Below are 20,601 nucleotides of genomic sequence, written 5' to 3'. Positions count from 1 at the left end.
GTCTGGAGATCAATCAAATATGGCACGCCCAAGGTTTGTGTCACACTCATATTTAGAGAGGAGGGATAGATGGGGATAAATGAAGGCCCAAACAAACAGACAAGCACATTGGACACTCAAGTGCACAAGTATGTGCACACGTGAATTTCAAGAACATCTACACACACACACACTTTAAAGACTTTATTTGAATTCACAAATCACATCTGAAAAGGACTCAAACATTGCAAAGGTCATTGATGCAAGAGCACATAAGGAATCAAAAAGCACCTTTTCCTCCACACAGCTCGGCTGCCCATAATGGCTGAAACAGAGCAATACCTAGCCAGTTGTTTTTCAATCTGAAGGCCACATATGATAAGCCTACGTATGTGCACACACACACAGATTCTCTGAGAAACAAAGTAGTCGCCCCAACCCCCTCTTCCCCTCCTTCCTTCTCTCCACACCTTCATTCTGGAGCTAATGAGGCTGAGTATAGGACACCGTACTGACGCAGCGTGAATCCGCCTTCCCTTCCTCTTTCCATCCCTCCATCTCCCTCCCTCGGCTTCCATTTTCCCTCCTTTCCCCCGATGCACTCGTTGCCCCCTTTATCGTCCCTCCTCTCCTCCGTCGCAGTCGCAAATGAAATGTTCAATTATTCATTGCTGGCTTGCAGAGGCGCTCCCTTGCTCCTAGTTGAGGGGAGGAGTGAAGAAAACAAAAAAAAAGTAGAAAAAGACAGGAAAGTCTTATGCGCCATGAAGGCTTGACTGAACCGGGTCACGTGCATTTTTGGGGGGGGGAAACGATCGTAGGGAAAAGCACTTGGCGACAACAAGCCTGGACCACCTGGAAGCATCTAGAAACAGGACGAAAGGTGGTTGGAGAGGAGCCGAGGGTCTGTTAGAAGCTGGAGAGGCAATTGTTTAACCATCAATATTTTTTAGACACAGGCTTCCTTATGAAATTACGTTGATCAAATGATGTTGGAGTGGGGGGGGGGGGGGGGGGCAAAACAATGACCTGACACCATTTCTAAAAAGGGTGGGTCTACTAAACTACAGTATAGTGTACACACTGTGCATTTAAAGTGTGCTTGATATGATGGTTCTAAGTACAGAATATTGTTAGCCCCAATACTGACGTGACTCTCCCGGTGCATGCTCCATGTGCTTTCCAAAGTGCCTATTTTACCATAGGGCTCCATTTAAATACAGCGCTAAAAATCGGGCAGTCGCGTGTAACTATTGGTCAGCGCGTTCACCAAGTCCCACCAGGGGAGGGCGCTGAGAGGTCGTCTGGAGGAAATCAAATCAATGGCAAATATGGCACGCCCAAGGTTTGTGTCACACTCACACTTGGAGAGGAGGGATAGATGGGGATAAATGAAGGCCCAAACAAACAGACGAGCACAAATGTACGCATGTGAACATACAAGTACATCTATATACGCACACACTTTAAAAATACTTTATTTGAATCCACAAGTCACATATTACATCATAAAGGACTCAAACATGTCAAAGGTTGTTGATGCAAGAGCACTCAAGGAAACAAAAAGCTAATTCTTCTCATCCACAATCAATGTATTTATAAAGCCTTTTTTTTACATTTGCCGACGTCACAAAGTACAGAAACCAGCCTAAAGCCCCAACAGCAAGCAATGCAGATGTAGAAGCACGGTGTCTAGGAAAAACTCCCTGGAAAGGCTGGAACCTAGGAAGAAACCTAGAGAGTAACCAGGCTCACAGCTAGGCTACCCATAACGGCCGAAACAGAGCAATACCTAGCCTGTTGTTTTGCAACCGTAAGCCTATGTACGTCTGAACTCTCACACAGACAGACACACAGAGAGGATGGACCTTACTACAGAATATTGTTAACCCTAACACCGACACGACTCTTCCCAATTCCTACAGAGACCATCACTCTCATTGCGATTAATCAGTAAATCATCAGTTGACACATTGAATCTGCCTTTCCACGCCCATTTTTAGTGCGTTTTGTCCTTTACAGTGGTATTTCTCGGAAAGAAAAAAATATATATAGGTATTTCGTTTACTATCTAGATTTGCACATACAGAAATATGTAAATGCAATGGTCCTAGAACAGAGGACGTAAACACCATGCTCCCTACGCGTTGCCTGGATGTAACATAACATTTTTCCCCAGTTCTCTTCCCAGTGGTTATCCCTAATCAGATGACCTTGTTTCCAGAGGCAAGCGGCCACGTTCCCAGCTGATTACAGTAGGACCCTGGTGGGAATAGGAGCTGGGGTGGGGGGAACTTTCCGACAGCTGCGTGTGAGCGCCGCGCACACACACACACACACACACACACACACACACACACACACACACACACACACACACACACACACACACACACACACACACACACACACAGGGGAAGTTAGACACGCATGGACACATAAGACAGACCGACAGACAGACAACACATCAGGGAAGAGGAATGCCCAGAGATGAGGACTGCTGGAAGGTATAATCAATTCCCGTCAAGTGAAATACTCTGGGTTTAGGAACTGTGATGTACTAAGATGGCGGTGTATTGCCTGTGGCACGCACACTATCAACCTCACTTTGGCGTTTCAGGTTTGGACAGAATTGGTTTGGAAGTGAGATGGGAGTTGCTTAGCCTTGTAACAATTACAGTTCTTAACCTCCCAATCCAAAATGTGCCGTCTATGCCTTGATCTCAGGAACTGTGCAATTAGAGCTGGGACAATACCAGTATCACAATATATTTTTCAATGGCAAAGAATGAAAACACAAGGCAGACCGAACTCTTTGGTCCTTTAAAAACCTGCTGTATGTTGTGTGCTTTAGCTTGGAAAATAAGTAACTGTGGATGACAACATAAATGTTTGTTTCCAACATGTTTTCCTAAAGAAGTTAAACCCGCTTCGTGTTTTGTTTCCTTGCCACGATACTAACGAGCGTCGCCATACAGGTATCGTCCCGGCCCTACGGGGGTTTACCTTAAAAAAGGGGCCATCAGTACTTCTCTTACAGTGTTTGGCTTTAATGCCTCTGAGTCCCCAGGTAGACAGAACTCATTGCTAAAAATAGAAAAGTTAAAAGGAACCACTACAGCTAAAGATCCTTAATGAGATTCTCCACAGGGGGAGACTGTATCTGATTTTCCCACTGTTCCCAGTACTTATCCAGGAAGAACCCCAGTCAATGTCTACAAGAGGAATCCCCTACCCTGCCCAATAATACTCATGCAAGCATACATACACCGTACACATTACCACAGGCACGCGTGCGCTCGTTCACACACACAATTTTTAAAAAAAACACATGTAAGCGTGGGTAGAAAGAGAGTGCTGAAAGTGTCTCCACACTAGCCTCAAGCTAGCAGTGGGGGGAACCAGATGCCCCCTCTCTCCACTACTACTTTTGGCCAATGGGAGAGCATACAGTTGAAGTCGGAAGTTTACATACACCTTAACCAAATACATTTATTCACTTGTCTGCACCTATAGTGCCTGTAGTCTTGCACATACAGCCCTACTCCGATATAAGACTTGCCTGGCTATTCATCCACATTGTGCCGGCTCAATGTCACACCCACTAACATACAGTTGAAGTCGAAAGTTTTACATACACCTTAGCCAAATACATTTAAACAAAGTTTTTTTTACAATTCCTGACGTTTAATCCTAGTAAAAATTCCATCTTAGGTCAGTTAGGATCAGCACTTTATTTTAAGAATGTGAAATGTCAGAAAGATAGAGAGAATGATTTATTTCAGATTTGTTTTCTTTCATCACATTCCCAGTGGGTCAGAAGTTTACATAAACTCAATTAATATTTGGTAGCATGGCCTTTAAATTGTTTAACTTTGGTCAAACGTTTCGGGTAGCCTTCCACAAGCTTCCCACAATAAGTTGGATGAATTTTGGCCCATTCCTCCTGACAGAGCTGGTGTAACTGAGTCAGGTTTGCTCGCACACGCTTTTTCAGTTCTGCCCACAAATTCTCTATAGGACTGAGGTCAGATCTTTGTGATGGCCACTCCAATACCTAGACATTGTTGTCCTTAATTAAGGGATTTTGCCACAACTTTGGAAGTATGCTTGAAGTCATTGTCCATTTGGAAGACCCATTTGTGACTACATTTTAACTTCATGAATGATGTCTTGAGATGTTGCTTCAATATATCCATGTAATTTTCCCTTCCTCATGATGACATCTATTTTGTGAAGTGCAGCAGTCCCTCCTGCAGCACAGCAACCCCACAACATGATGCTGCCACCTCCGTGCTTCACGGTTGGGAGGGTGTTCTTCGGCTTGCAAGCCTCCCCCTTTTTCCTCCAAGCATAATGATGGTCATTATGGCCAAACAGTTCTATTTTTGCTTCATCAGATCAGAGGACATTTCTCCAAAAAGTACAATCTTTGTCCCCATGTGCTGTTGCAAACCGTAGTCTGGCTTTTTTATGGCGGTTTTGGAGCAGTGGCTTCTTTCTTGCTGAGTGGCCTTTCAGGTTATGTCGATTTAGGACTAGTTTTACAGTGGATATAGATACCTTTGTACCGGTTTCCTCCAGCATTGTGATAGAGTGAATTATAAGTGAAATAATCTGTAAGTGAAATAGTCTGTAAACAATTATTGGAAAAATGACTTGTGTCATGCACAAAGTAGATGTCCTAACCGACTTGTCAAAACTATAGTTTGTTAACAAGAAATTTGTGGAGTGGTTGAAAAACGAGCTTTAATGACTGCAACATAAGTATGTGTGACCTTCTGACTTCAACTGTATGTGCGAGTGTGTGTACAACTGTGTATGTACGCGTAACTGTGTGTGTGTGTGTGTGTGTGTGTGTGTGTGCGCGTGTGTGTGCCCCCTCTGACTAGGGCATTCTGGGACAGCCCTGCTCTCATCTAATGAGGCAGCTCCTTGGCTAGGGCTAAACCCAATGGGGGAGGCTAAGGGGGTCTCTGTGAGAGGGGCTCCAATAACAAAGACAATACTGGCTAATCTGCATTGCGTTTGTTTAAGCAGTTCCTGCATCACTCTTAATGAGATACCGAGGCTGTCTCCTGCACCTATTCGTGCACACAGACACAGAGGAAAGAAGAGGGGCGCCGATAGGGATCTAGACCACTCTTGGCTTTTGAGGAAATGATAGGGTTAATTCATTGACCTTTTCCTCACCTTAAAGCCACTGTTGATAAAGCTACAACAAGTGATTTTCTATAAAAGGTATTATTTCTCTTCAGAGATATTTGACAACAGTTAAACCTCTCGATATGACGTAAGGCCTAAGACCAATTAGATAGGCACAACCACATTATAGAACTTTTACCAACATAAATTGCACAACAGCTACACCATTATGTCCATCAAATGAAAAATAGAATCTCTCGACTGTTCAACCAAATTATACCAATGATACATTACCATTCTCTAACAATTATATCAATAATTAACTACTCAAACAGCAAATTATACAAACATCATTTTAAAATGGATCATTACTCCTAGTCTGTCAATTGTCACTTATTTTCAGAGGACAATTCCCATCTAGAAGGGATATGGGAGAAGACTTAACTCTTAATGGAGTGGTAAAGGTAGTGTGGAGGATCTCTTTTGTGCACGCTCCCTTTGGAAACAAAAATCGAGTGTGAAATCACTGGGTCTGTCCATCGTCAGGGTTGGGGGAAGCCTACTTGAGTGTGTGTGTGTGTGTGTGTCTGTCAGTTCTCTGGCTCTTGGCCTCATAACAGGATGTCTTGGGGCAAAGCAATGAGTGTCCCATGCCAACGGGAGACTGAACTGCGCCAAAGGGGTCCTTCCTTCTCATGCACCAACATTGTGCACACACACACACCATAAAAACACCACATGCACGCACACACATGCTCAAAAGCTCATACACATACACACAGAGGTGCGAAGCATTTCCATACCCTCTCAAGGCACATCACTATCTAATCTCAGTCTGAATTGGAAGTCAGAATGCAAAGCATTACCTCAAATAGCCTTGCTAGCCAGGAGCAAACGATCCAAGACGAGCGATTTAGAAGCCATTAAATCTACACTTTGACATCAATCCACAGCTCAATGACTTGTAGAGTAGGCCAAATTCAATTGTTCCGGAATACCTTGCAGGTCTCCGCTCCAGCAGTGCAGCAGAGTGGTTTAGAATCACTCCTAGGTAGCACTGAGAGGGTATCTGGTGACCGCGTCGATGCTCACGCCCATTTGTTTTCATTAGAGTCAATTAAATCATTCAGCTCTGTGCTCTGCGGCATTGGGGGCCTAATCGCTGCATGTCAATAAGTTGGACTTTGATCATGTCTAGTGTAAAGGCATCTGGCAGAGAATATGTAGATATGATTTATTAAGAATGGATGTATTAAGAAAACGTGCACTTGGGCACACACACACACACACACACACACACACACACACGGGTACTTACTAGTAGAGCACTTCATTGGCTTCGTGTCTTTCATAGCGCACTGTCTCACATATTATCCTGCAGGGAAGAAGGGGAGAGAGGAGAGAAGGGAAAAGACAACAGTCAGATATACGAGTTACCTAATACAATAGAACAGATGGATGGGTGGGTCCACGAAGTTCGGTTTCTTGAGTTATGTGCAGCGCACGACGGAGTTAACCTTTTTGAGAGGACAGAAATGTCACACATATAGGTGTTTTAAAAAGTAACTCAAGGGCCTACCAAGTTTGTGCAACTTTACTGTAATAAACAGCGATAAACAACAACAAAAAACACCAACTCCCAAAAATAGATTTGAGCATTTGTCATGCATGTTGTTCTTGTTGCTCAAGGATGCAAAACAAGCGGGAGAAAAAACAAGAGTCCCAGAGAACTAGCTACCGCAGAGGAGAACAACACATTCCTTTAATACAGATGGAAAATATGAAAAGCCATCGCTTAATCCCATAGTTAGTGTGATTGTAGGGTAGTGGGATTTCTGCTGAAGGGTTAACATGTTTAAGACTGGCTGGATTGGTCTTTTCGACCAAAGGCGAGGGGACATTCTTTGGGAATCCGAAGGGCAAGCAGGGGGGGGGGCTTGTGATGTGTGTGTGTGTGTGTGTGGACAAGGGAGGAGCGAATCGGTCAAGTTGTGGAATGTTCGAGCAGGCCCGGGTCATGTGCTCTGGTATTGTTCCCCAGCAGTATAATCCACATGTATCCACACATGGCCTGATGGGAACCGACCCCAGACTAAGGACTGTTTGTAGAGTGGAGTGGACTCGGGTTGAATATTTTTCCCGGTATTTCATTTCTCCCAGGTAACCCACTATTTCCCGCCAAAAACCACAAGTGTCATTCTCAAGCATAGAAATGTCTTAATTTTGATTAGAGCTTTAAAATCAGCATGAAAATTCAAGCCTGATGAGCCATATATTAATGTACATTTTATAAACTAGACACATTTTGAGCCCAAGCCAAAAAAGCCCAAAAGATTTTGCCGTTCTCCAGCACATGGATAGCACATTACGTACAACAACAAAAACATAAAAGCCCATCGATCTTGGGTAAAAAAAAAAAATGAAACAAGCTCCAGTAGGCTAATCTTTGAGTGCGGACTGTATTACATTGTATTATATGGAATGGAATTACGCACCTCGTTCAAACCATGAAGCTGGGAGAGAACATGCAATGCTGGTGCAGGACATGCAGCCTTACAAGGTTACAATTACCTGATTAGAATTTTGAAATATAATAGAACCTATTTAACATGTTTATAATTAAGTCGGCTGACACATACATACACCACCGTTCGAAAGTTTGGGCTCACTTACAAATGTCCTTGTTTTTGAAAGAAAAGCACATTTTTTTGTCCATTAAAATAACATCAAATTGATCAGAAATACAGTGTAGACATTGTTAATGTTGTAAATGATCATTGTAACAGTAAACGGCTGATTTTTTTATGGAATATCTACTTTGGCGTACAGAGGCCCATTATAAAAAAACATCACTCCTGTGTTCCAACGGCACGATGTGTTAGCTAATCCAAGTTTATCATTCTAAAAGGCTAATTGATCATTAGAAAACCCTTTTGCAATTATGTTAGCACTTCTGAAAACTGCTGTCCTGATTAAAGAAGCAATAAAACTGGCCTTCTTTAGACTAGTTGAGTATCTGGAGCAACAGCATTTGTGGGTTCGATTACAGGCTCAAAATGGCCAGAAACAAGGCACTTTCTTCTGAAACTCGTCAGTCTATTCTTGTTCTGAGAAATGAAGGCTATTCCATACGAGAAATTGCCAAGAATCTGAAGATCTTGTACAACGCTGTGTACTACTCCCTTCACAGAACAGCGCAAACTGGCCCCGGTACACAACTGAGCATGAGGACAAGTACATTAGTGTCTAGTTTAAGGAACAGACATCTCACAAGTCCACAACTGGCAGCAAAACCTGCAAAACACCAGTCTCAACGTCAACAGTGAAGAGGCGACTCCGGGATGCTGACCATCAAGGCAGAGTTGCAAAGAAAAAGCCATATCTCAGACTGGCCAATAAAAGTCAAAGATTGAGATGGGCAAAAGAACACTGGACAGAGGAAGATTGGAAAAAAACTGTTAAGGACAGACAAATCTAAGTTTGAGGTGTTCGGATCACAAAGAACAACATTGAGACGATGAAAAAATGAAAATATGCTGGAGGAGTACTTGACGCCATCTGTCAAGCATGGTGGAGGCAATGTGATGGTCTGGGGGTGATATGGTGGTGGTAAAGTGGGAGATTTGTACAGGGTAAAAGGGATCTTGAAGAAGGCCATCACTCCATTTTACAACGCCATGCCATACCCTGTGGACGGCGCTTATCTGGAGACAATGTCCTCCTACAATGACCCAAAGCACAGCTCCAAACTGTGCAAGAAATATTTAGTGAAGAATCAGTCAGCTGGTATTCTGTCTATAATGGAGTGGCCAGCACAGTCACCAGATCAACCCTATTGATCTGTTGTGGGAGCAGCTAGACCACATGGTAACGTAAGAAGTGCCCATCAAGCCAATCCAACTTGTGGGAGGTGCTTCAGGAAGCATGGAGTGAAATCTCTTCAGATTACCTCAACAAATTGACAACTAGAATGCCAAAGGTCTGCAGGCTGTAATTGCTGCAAATTGAGGTTTCTTTGACTATATTTCCTATTAATTTTGCTGCCAGTAAGATTGCACCTAAATCAACCATTTATCGGATCATCAAGAAGTTCAAGGAGAGCGGTTCAATTGTGGTGAAGAAGGCTTCAGGGCGCCCAAGAAAGTCCAGCAAGCACCAGGACCATCTCCTAAAGCTGCGGGATCGGGGCACCACCAGTACAGTTGCTCAGGAATGGCAGCAGGCAGGTGTGAGTGCATCTGCACGCACAGTGAGGCGAAGACTTTTGGAGGATAGCCTGGTGTCAAGAAGGGCAGCAAAGAAGCCACTTCTCTCCAGGAAAAACATCAGGGACAGACTGATATTCTGCAAAAGGTACAGGGATTGGACTGCTAAGGACTGTGGTAAAGTCATTTTCTCTGTTGAATCCCCTTTCCGATTGTTTGGGGCATCCGGAAAAAAGCTTGTCCAGAGAAGACAAGGTGAGCGCTACCATCAGTCCTGTGTCATGCCAACAGTAAAGCATCCTGAGACCATTCATGTGTGGGGTTGCTTCTCAGCCAAGGGAGTGGGCTCACTCACAATTTTGCCTAAGAACACAGCGATGAATAAAGAATGGTACCAACACATCCTCCGATAGCAACTTCTCCCAACCATCCAGGAACAGTTTGGTGACGAACAATGCCTTTTCCAGCATGATGAAGCATCTTGCCATAAGCATGAGCAAAACATCAATATTTTGGGTCCATGGCCAGGAAACTCCCCAGACCTTAATCCCATTGAGAACTTGTGGTCAATCCTCAAGAGGCGGGTGGACAAACAAAACCCCACAAATTCTGACAAACTTCTGACAAACTGATGGGCTGCCATCAGTCAGGATGTGGTTCAGAAGTTAATTGAAAGCATGCCAGGGCAGATTGCAGAGGTCTTGAAAAAGAAGGGTCAACACTGCAAAATGTTGACTCTTTGAATCAACTTCATGTAATTGTCAATAAAAGCCTTTGACACTTATGAAATGCTTGTAATTATACTTCAGTATTCCATAGTAACATCTGACAAAAATATCTAAAGACACTGAAGCAGCAAACATTGTGGAAATTAATATTTGTGTTATTCTCAAAACTTTTGGCCACGACTCTGTACATTGATGAGGGGGGGGGGGGTGTAATCCATTTTTAGAATAAGGCTGTAACGTAACATGTGGAAAAAGGGAAGGGGTCTGAATACTTTCCGAATGCACTGTAAATAGTAATTCATGTGCTATTCACGTGGAAATAACTTGGAATACATGTTCGTTAACTTCAACTCATGTGATAAATGTGAATCAAATGGGGAGCGCTCACCTCAGCTGGTGTTCTCTGAGGTTAGAAAGGGCCTCCATCCCATGAAGATAGGAGTAGACTATCTCCAGGTCCTGTGGAAAGAGAGGAGACGGTCAGTCATTAGCCGTTGCATTTCAACATGGAGAATAATTTGAGGTAGTTTAGCAGATTCGACCGGTTGTATGAATATCATTGAGAGAAAAAAAAAGGTCAGACGTGAAGAATCGGCAGTTCATTTTACTCATGGAGAGTACTCTCCCTCAGTCTTTACACTGAATATGAGGGAGTGGGTATGGAAAGGCAGGGGAATAGTAGCCTACTGCTGAGGGAAAAGACAATTGGAACCCCTACAAATTCCCTATTCAGTGCCTCCCTTTATCAAGTCTCAGGTTGTGCCTGAAATAAATGCATTAGGCCCTAATCTATGGATATCACATGACTGTTCAGGGGCGCAGCCATGGGTGGGCCTGGGAGGGCATAGCCAGGCCCAGCCAATCAGAATTAGTTGGGGGGAGGTTCATTAGCTGTTTGGGTGGCTGGTCTCAGACGATCCCGCAGGTGAAGAAGCCAGATGTCCTGGGCTGGCGTGTGAAAACATGGTATGCGGTTATAAGACCGGTTGGATGTACTGCCACATTCTCTAAAACGAGGCGGCTTATGTTAGAGAAATGAACATTCAATTCTCTGGCAACAGCTCTGGTGGACATTCCTGCAGTCAGCGTGCCAATTGCATGCTCCCTCAAAACTTGAGACATCTGTGGCATTTTGTTGTGTGATAAAACTGCACATTTTTAGAGTGGCCTGTTTTTTTGTCCCCAGCACAGGGTGCACCTGTGTAATGACCATGCTGTTTAATCAGCCTCTTGATATGCCCCACCTGTCAGGTGGATGGATTATCTTGGCAAAGGAGAAATGCTTGCTAACAGGGATGTAAGAACATTTGTGCACACAATTGGAGATAAATAAGCTTGTTGTGCATAATGGACATTTCTGGGATCTTTTATTTCAGCTCATGAATCATGGGACCAACACTTTACATTTGTTCAGTATAGTTTGATGGTTGCAGCCATCCATTGTCCCATTAACAAATCCCATATCTGCAAACTTATTTCATTTCAAACCTCACATTTCTCTAGTATAGGCTACTTATTGTAATGAACGATATCGGCAAAATGCCTACGATAAGTAACCGGTATGGTCGGTGTCTATAATTTTCAGTTTATCGTCCCAGCTCTCCTTGGTCAGGGGCACTCTTCCAAGATGGAGGTGAAACAAAGTGCCCATGCAGTCCACACAGCATAGCCACTGTGTGTGGGTGCACACTGAATCAGTGTGCAGAGGGTATTGAGTCAGTGAGTGTGTGTGTGTGTATATATAGAGTCCATTGAATGTGAAGGAGGGGATATTGAAGGGGGGGGGGGGGGCAAAGTGTTCGTAGAGTGGAGACTGGAGGCCGATGCGACGGGGGTGGGGGGGACGGGGGGAGACAAGAGAGGGTCTGTGTTTTGACAGAGGTCCCACTCTTCAGCCACCAGCCAGCTGATGTGACACAGCCCTGGCGACGCAACACTCTTCCTGCCACCCAGACATCCTGTCCCTTCCTAATGCACAAGGGCAGAAGCACATGTGCTCACAGACATACATGTAGGAGATGTGTAGATACACAGATGTGCAGATACATCTTAGGCACAGACACACCTCTGCCCTTCTGGGACCCCAGAATTGTTTTTAATTCTGAGAAGCACGTAAATCTAAGAAATATTTATTTCAGAGACAAAAACAACAAAACAAAAACAGGACGGGTGGTGCTTCCCTCCATTTGTCTGGACTTTTTCAGCTGACAGCAAGTTCCTGGGCTCTGAGACCGCCTGACACCAACGGGGAAGGAATGGAAGGGACAACAGGTTTGAATCAACTCCGGTGAGAGGTCACAGACTGAGAAAGGGAGGGAATGCTTGGTTGAAACGCCCCATGGGTCGCACGAACTTAACACCCACCAAAAGCGTGAGTTAGGACAAATACAAGATCATGGATCAAACACGAGCTGTTGTATAGATCTGAAATCGGATCTTTTGCAAGTTTATTATTAGAACAATTGCACATACGAATGTGTGCATGTTGAACAGAAAAGGCCTATAGGCTATTATGCAATGTCAGATTTGCTAATAGGGTATCAAATATAGGCCCTATATCACCCTCAAAATACACCGCATCCATGCAATATAAAACACGGTTTAGACCGTTGGCTGTTGGTTGAATTAGAACTAAAAATAAAATAAAAAACTAGGTTGGCCTTCAAAGCTCCATAGAATGGATTACTTCACCCCGTGTTACATCATGCAGTGATTTCCCCAGCCTAATTGAAGCCTTATGTTCTGTTCTGAAATTGCCTACTGTTTTGTACACGGTTGTTGGCTTGAGAATTCTGCATGGAGACTACGGGCTCTGGCGCCATCTATTGTAAAAGGACAGGATGGTTGGGATTCGTCGTCATAAAATAGAACAGTGAAGCAAATCATCCAGCAGGCTTGATAACACTAAAGACGTATTGAAATATCCTTATCGATGTCGTGTCCAGGGCGGAAAGTAGCCTAGTGGTTAGAGCTTTTTGCCGGTAAGTGAAAGGTTGCTGGTTCGATTACCTGAGCCGACATGGCAAAAACCGTTTGTGTTCTTTGTGTCCTTGAGCAAGGCACTTAACCCTAATTTGCTCCAGGGGAGCCATACTACTATCACGGACTGCACCTGTCATATTGCTGCAGCACATGTCATGGCAGATTTAGCAAAAACTATCGCCACCTAATTGATACAAATAATCATGTGTCGGGGCGGCAGGGTAGCCCAGTGGTTAGAGCGTTGGACTAGTAACTGAAAGTTTGCAAGTTCAAATCCCCGAGCTGACAAGGTACAAATCTGTCACTCTGCCCCTGAACAGACAGACGGTGGTTAAAATTGTGTGTTGGAGACCCTGAGCTACATTATTGGGGACTATAGGCGAAACACTGAACATGCTGATTCACAGCGGTGTAAAGTACTTAAGTAAAAAATATTTCTAAGTACTAAAGTCATTTTTGGGGGGGTATTTGTACTGTACAATTTATATTTTTGACAACCTTTGCTTTTTTACTCTAAGACTTTTACTCAAGTAGTGTTTTACTGGGTGCCTTTCACTTGAGTAAAAGTAAAAAAAGATACCTTAATAGAAAATAACTCAAGTATGACAATTGAGTACTTTTCCCACGGGACGACAGGCCCTGTTGAAAGCTTATAGGTGACATCCTTCAGTCTTCCCTTCCCTTCCTTTTTTGTGTCATACGACCTAACAATGATTTCTATATGAATTTGATCTGTCATTCTCATTGAAAGCAAAACTAAGAAGCAGTAGATCTGTTCTGTGTGTGCTATTTCTATGCTTCCCGGTCTTACATTTAGTTTTTGCATCTTTTACTTCTGGTTTTGCTACACCAGCTTCAAACAGCTGAAATACAATATTTTTGGTTCTGAAACATATATTTCACAGCAGTTTAGATGGTACAATGATTCTCTACACTATACTTACATGTTTTGTCACATAAACTGAAATTAGTCCAACTAATAGAATTTTAACAACCAGGAAATGGCAAAGAGATGTCTGCATAGTGCTTCTTTATGTGGGCCTCATCACAGATTTGAGGTCGGGTAGGTGTACCCACTAAGGTGGAAACCTTGCTTTGACTTATCTAATCACATACAGTAACTACGACTATAATGTCAAGGAAGGGTGGTAAGGATTCAAAACACCGGAGCGCAAGTCCAATCGGCCCATTGACACAGAGAATTAGACCTTACCAAGAACGACCACTAGGTGGCATGCTAATGTCAGTTTTCCTTTAAGCCTACCATTGCTCTTTGACATCACAAGCGTGGGAAACAGCACCACTCCTATACCACTCGGGAGCACCAGTGAGAGAGAGAGACAAATATGCATAACCATCAATTGTGGCTTCTGTCTTAAATATTTCAAAATTGTCTTTTGAGATTGGCGCCATGGAAAGAATGCGAAGGACCCCGTTTTTCCACTCCCTTTCGCTATCATTGCACTTGCATTTTCCGGTTTTGTGGTTTTGTATTGTATATCCAAAGCAATGATATACCGAGTGTGAGTGTGAAGCAATTAAAAGTGAGAAGTGTGTGTGTGTGTGTGTGTGTACACGACAGAGCGCGATAGAAAGCACGGGCAAGCGTGTGATGGGTTTATAAATAACAGTGCTATTCAAGCACAAAATCCGGTTGGTCAGGAATTGCGACAAAGGTCTTAGCCTCTGATTTCACCCTAAGAGTAGGCTATGGCCTTACAACCACACCATTTGTCCTCTAGGCTTGGTGTTGTTGAAATGACATCCATCTCATAGTCATTTCCTGAGTACAAAAGCCTTTCCACAGACACTGACAAGGTTATGATCCAGAGTGGGGCAGCGCTGGACAGATCAAAAGGAGGTGGGCCAATCCGGCTCAAACAACTCGGCTACCGGAGTTCCAACAGCATAACATCCCACCAACTGTAAATTCCAGGTTTTCATTTTGGGAGTGATCCTTCCAGGAACTCTGGTGGACCCCCTCCAGGAGCAAAGTAAACCAGGCCACCAGGACTTCCTATTGTTGTTATGACATTACTTAAGATTCCTTCAAAAGCTGCTTGTACAAAAAAAAATAAAAAAAGGTACTCATTCTGACCCTTTGTATTTTTGAAATGCCAAATTAGTATTATTCTAGTCTTTAATGGGGTCTGAGACATTTTGCTCTGTTACCACTTCTTAACTATTTCCTTAATGAAACCAGATACATTAAGGGGGATCTAATGTTTCAGCACACCTCCGGGTCCAAGTCAGACAGTAGCAGTGTACCATACTGTAGGCAAACTATTGGAGGTATTTCCTCCCAGGAGGACATTAGCTAACAATGATAGCCTTGTGTTCCCTGTGTTTGGGGCCAAACACAATATGACCGAGGCTGCCTCTCCAGTCTCCATTCTCTATGGGTTGTTATGCAACTCCGCTGGGAGAAGGGTGCAGAACAGGGCGCTGGGCCAACGTGTTGAGCGACATGACAATTTGGTCGGGCAGACAGAATTCAAAGGAGGAAGTGGCAGTCTTGCTCGCCAATGCACGCCCACTGACATCCTACCTCGCCCAATGCACGCCCACTGACGTCCTACCTCGTCCTACCTCGCCCAATGCACGCCCACTGATGTCCTACCTCACCCAATGCAAGCCCACTGACATCCTACCTCGCCCAATGCACGCCCACTGACGTCCTACCTCGTCCTACCTCGCCCAATGCACGCCCACTGACATCCTACCTCGCCGAATGCACGCCCACTGACGTCCTACCTCACCCAATGCAAGCCCATTGATATCCTACCTCGCCCAATGCACGCCCACTGACATCCTACCTCGCCCAATGCAAGCCCACTGACATCCTACCTCGCCCAATGCACGCCCACTGACATCCTACCTCGCCCAATGCACGCCCACTGACGTCCTACCTCGCCCAATGCACGCCCACTGACGTCCTACCTCGCCCAATGCACACCCACTGACATCCTACCTCGCCCAATGCACGCCCACTGACGTCCTACCTCACCCAATGCACGCCCACTGACATCCTACCTCACCCAATGCACGCCCACTGACATCCTACCTCACCCAATGCACGCCCACTGACATCCTACCTCACCCAATGCACGCCCACTGACATCCTACCTCACCCAATGCACACCCACCTCGCCCAATGCACGCCCACTGACATCCTACCTCGCCGAATGCACGCCCACTGACATCCTACCTCGCCCAATGCAAGCCCACTGACATCCTACCTCGCCCAATGCACGCCCACTGACATCCTACCTCACCCAATGCACGCCCACTGACGTCCTACCTCGCCCAATGCACGCCCACTGACATCCTACCTCGCCCAATGCACGCCCACTGACGTCCTACCTCACCCAATGCATGCCCACTGACATCCTACATCACCCAATGCACGCCCACTGACATCCTACCTCACCCAATGCACGCCCACTGACATCCTACCTCACCCAATGCATGTTAGAATGGATTGAAGTTATGAGGAGAACTAGGCCTATGACGTTCGAGGGTGAAGATTTTACAACCTTTTCATAACACATTTTAGCCATTCCACCGAGCAATCCGCCACTCGCTCCCTTTCACTTTCAATAAAAATGGGAAGGGACACTAGAGCAACAGAGCGTCATCTAAATTATAAAATGGCAGCCGCCTATCTCGAACCCACTGCTGTGTCTGCTAACAGGAGGGCGCTTTCATTGTCCGCTCCCTTTGTTGGCCTGGTTTAAATTTGGGCCGGGGTGAATGCAGAACCCCTTGCATCTTATCACACTGATACTGTCGACAAAACATAAAGGGTGGGGTCTCGACCTTAAGACAATGAGGTGCTGTAGGGAAGGTAAAGAGGTGGACGTCACCTCCAAAAGAGGACACTACAAGTCTGCTGACCAAGACCTAAATAAAACCTCAATGGCTGAGCCTAAGACGTTAGCCAATACATTATGATACAATATTCATGAGTGTTTTGTGAGAATTTGTCATGTGTAACATGTTCAATTTTCTATTTGGTGCATTAGATGGGTGGTTAATAGTGGTTAATATGCAATCTTTGGTTTCCACAGGATATTACAATTATATAGATTTATTTTATTTTAAATGCACCTTTATTTAACTAGGCAAGTCAGTTTAGAACAAATTCTTATTTACAATGACGGCCTACCAAACAGTGGGTTCACTGCCTTGTTCAGGGGGCAGAACGACCGATTTTTACCTTGTCAGCTCGGGGATTCGACCCAGCAACCGAAACACTCTCACCACTAGGCTACCCTGTGTAAGAAGAATTTCAAATGGGTGCACTGACCTCACAAAGGGAAGTAAATCAATGATATGCGCATTATGTAACACAGTGTTACCCTAAAAACCCTCTATCATTCATTCAACAGTGGCTTCTTGTACTGTAAGCCCTGCTCCAATGCACTGTAGCGTAGAGATTTTAAAGATCTGACCGTCAGAGGGATTCACCTCTATGGCAGATCAGAGATCCCCCTTGAAGGAAAGAAGTATGGATGCATTTTAAAAGTGTTCCTCAGGAGACACTCAAACACTGGCCATAAGAGACAGAAATAGGCCAACAGTGAGGATTCCTTCAAAGCTGTTCACAGTGAACCACATCCTGTTGGCATGCCCGCAATGCAACTAGGCTGGTTCTCTGCTCCATCAAATCAATGTAGGGCACCTTAAAAATCGGGGGCACTTCGCACAGAGGATTTGTTGTGGTTCTGTTTCGGAGAAAAGCACAAATTAATCCCCCGCGACTCGAAGCTGAGCCGACCTAGATTCGACAACAATTGCTCACTTGTCGTCGACTGAGGGTGATGATTTCTCCATACCTTGGGGTTTTTTATTTAGGGGAGGGTTAACACTGAGCAATGAGACCCGTGGCGGTGAGTTCAAAGCTCAACCTAGTGACCGGTGAAACAGAAAAAGAAAGGGGGGGGAACACCATCAGTCTGATTGCCACCATTTTGAATTCCGACCTTTACCCACTTGGGCCTTTTTTTGTTTTAACTGGGTCGTCCCTCCCACCAGGCCGAGTCACAGTGTCAATGGATCCCCTTACCGTGACAACTAAAGGGGTCATCTTGTGTGCCAGCTAGGGATGAGGCCTGTATTCCTCAGATGACACTGACAAAATAATGTCTCTGTGTCCACACAAATAACACACAAGGCCTATGGTATGCTATACTATGCCCCCCCCCCCCCCCCCCTTGCCACTTCCTAACCTATGGAAGGTATGACATGCCGGGAGGAAGAGGCATCTAGGTTGTCCATTAGCTAGAACAGGTCTGGTGCCTGGCTACATTCTGGGGCTTGCCAGAGACTACTCACTGTCAAGTTTTAGCCATCAGTGAAAATAACTAAAAATGGCCAAACACGCCAATATCCTCCACATAAATATTTTAAAAAGGAATATTCTGCTATATGTCCTGCTGTACAATGGTCATTTAAATGAATGCCATTGGGCTGAAACAAAGAGTTAAAAAAAGTATGGCTTTAATGTGATGGGTATTTAGCAAAAGGCAGCAGACTGGGGGTAGTGTATGTGTGTATAATGAGAGGCATTGGACAGTGAGTCAACCAGACAGACAGAGGTGAAAGTCACCAGGTCAGTGTTTCCTACAGTGCATTATGTGCAAATGGCATATGCAAGGTTCATACTGTTGGTTCAGCACAAACACGCCCCAGCCCCGTCAGCGTGCCAAGCTGGACTCATGAGGCCCCCAGCCCATTCAAAATAGCAAGGATAGCAACTTGTTCAAAATGTTGCGGGCCCATGATACTTGTGCAGGTGTGTGTCATTGTGGATGTAACATCATTAATGTGTGCAGTGTGTGTGTGTGTGTGTGTGTGTGTGTGCTCGTATTCCTGTGTATGCCTGTGAGTGAAGGGACATTGGCTGCTGTCCTTGAATCTCTCCTGACAAAGAGTGTGGGGCTTGAGGGGTATTTTTATCAATTGCCTGGTGTGAGCCAGGCAGCAGGTGGAGCCTTTATGTGGTAGCGCAAGGTCACGGTGGAGCTGTGCGCTACACACCGCATCAGTGGGTGTCCTGGCCAAAAGACAGCCAACGGTCTTGTTTTCAAAACTCCATGTGGGCTACACTATGGTAGGAATGTTGGTGTGGGCCAAATCTTTTCCCCACTGGTGGAAACTTAAAAATGATTTGCTAAATAATTGGAGGTTGACACCAACACACACTTCACCAAGCTACCTAGCTAGTAGTTGCATTTGCATGGTTGTGCGAGCTAACTCCAACAAGCCAAGGTATAAAAAAAAAATGCTAACTCGTCACGCCAATCACTCTGGAAATTGGCGTATAATACTACCTGCAATGCTCAATTTCAAGAACACCCAGTCTCCAGCCGTGCTTCACAACCCGTTAGTGTTAACTGTGGGAGGAGGAACATGGTGGCTTTCGGTAACAGGAATCAGTGAGGCACGTGAATGAGCTTAGCACCCTCCAATTCAGCTGCCGGGATAAAGCCTTTAAGAACAAAAGTGGAGTGAGATTCTTTAAGAATGCAAATAGGATGCATGCATGCTACGCTAAAATGAGCGGTCTGTAGTATTTAGTGGGGAACCCTTTGGACTGCCTCTTAAATCAGGTTTGAGCTGTAAATCAAAATGGGCTACCCTGCGTTATAAATTGCCACTTACAAGTAGGAATCTTCAACGCATTTATTCACAAGATAAGGCCAATAGGGTTGTTCAGGACTTGATGACCAGTGGGAACCACTGCACGAGCTATCGTGCTAATATTCTATGTTAGCATCACAAAAGGACCAGGGCAGGTACATTTCGCCGTTACACTGCATTCATTCATTCATCAAAGAGCATGGAAAACAATGGAGGTGGAAAAGGACAACAAAAAAATTGACACATTAAATATTCTAAATATTGGCTGTAGGGTGGTTCGGTGAACACGGCTGTCGAAGCAGACTTTTAGGCCCCGTCACATAAGGAAGTAATTATTAGGGATTACATCTGTTGGTTATGGGCAGGGTGAGAGGGTGCGGAGTTAAAAAAAAACAACAACATTGTGCCTAGTTACTGATGGTAATCCCCAAATCTAAATGAGTGAACAATAAACGGGCCCCATTTCTAAGGCAATGGCCAATTTTCTCTCAGCGCTTGCCATGTCAAAATGGAGGAAGAGGACATCTCACCTCCCCACCTGTCCACTGAGTCGCCGCGTCTGACCGGCACTGATGTTGCGCGTGTTTGTCATTTGCTGCATTCATCTCATTCTTATGGACCGCAACCTCATTACCTACATCAGCTGTAGTATTAATACCTGGCTGTGGTCAATACTACCAAAAATGGGACTGAGATCATAAAGATTGTGATCTCATAATAACAAGATAATAAGCTGCAAGATAACACGGCTCACTTGTTTATGTGTAACAATCTGATGGTAAAATGGCTTCAACTGTAACCTGTCAGCATAGTTTCTATTACACATTTTTTTGCAGACGACTTACAGTGAGTGCATACATTTTCAGATTTATTTGTTCTGGTCCCCCATATGGGAATTGAACTCACAACCCTGGCAT

General features: G+C 44.6%; 1 protein-coding gene across 6 annotated transcripts in view; it reads right to left on the bottom strand.

Annotated features, from left to right (window-relative positions):
- LOC139390528 (rap guanine nucleotide exchange factor 2-like) overlaps window positions 1-20,601 on the bottom strand; it is a 134,708-nt gene that overhangs the window by 82,281 nt on the left and 31,826 nt on the right. For all 6 annotated transcript variants that reach the window (XM_071137695.1, XM_071137696.1, XM_071137698.1 and 3 more), the window contains exons 2-3: window positions 10,446-10,516; window positions 6,443-6,499 (exon numbers count right to left, since the gene is read on the bottom strand). In XM_071137695.1, coding sequence (XP_070993796.1) covers window positions 6,443-6,499; window positions 10,446-10,516 — 128 coding nt within the window. The remainder of the gene's footprint in view (window positions 1-6,442; window positions 6,500-10,445; window positions 10,517-20,601) is intronic.

This window comes from Oncorhynchus clarkii, chromosome 31, assembly GCF_045791955.1.
Source record: "Oncorhynchus clarkii lewisi isolate Uvic-CL-2024 chromosome 31, UVic_Ocla_1.0, whole genome shotgun sequence".
Lineage (NCBI taxonomy): Eukaryota > Metazoa > Chordata > Actinopteri > Salmoniformes > Salmonidae > Oncorhynchus > Oncorhynchus clarkii.
This window is presented reverse-complemented; position numbering and strand designations above follow the sequence as displayed.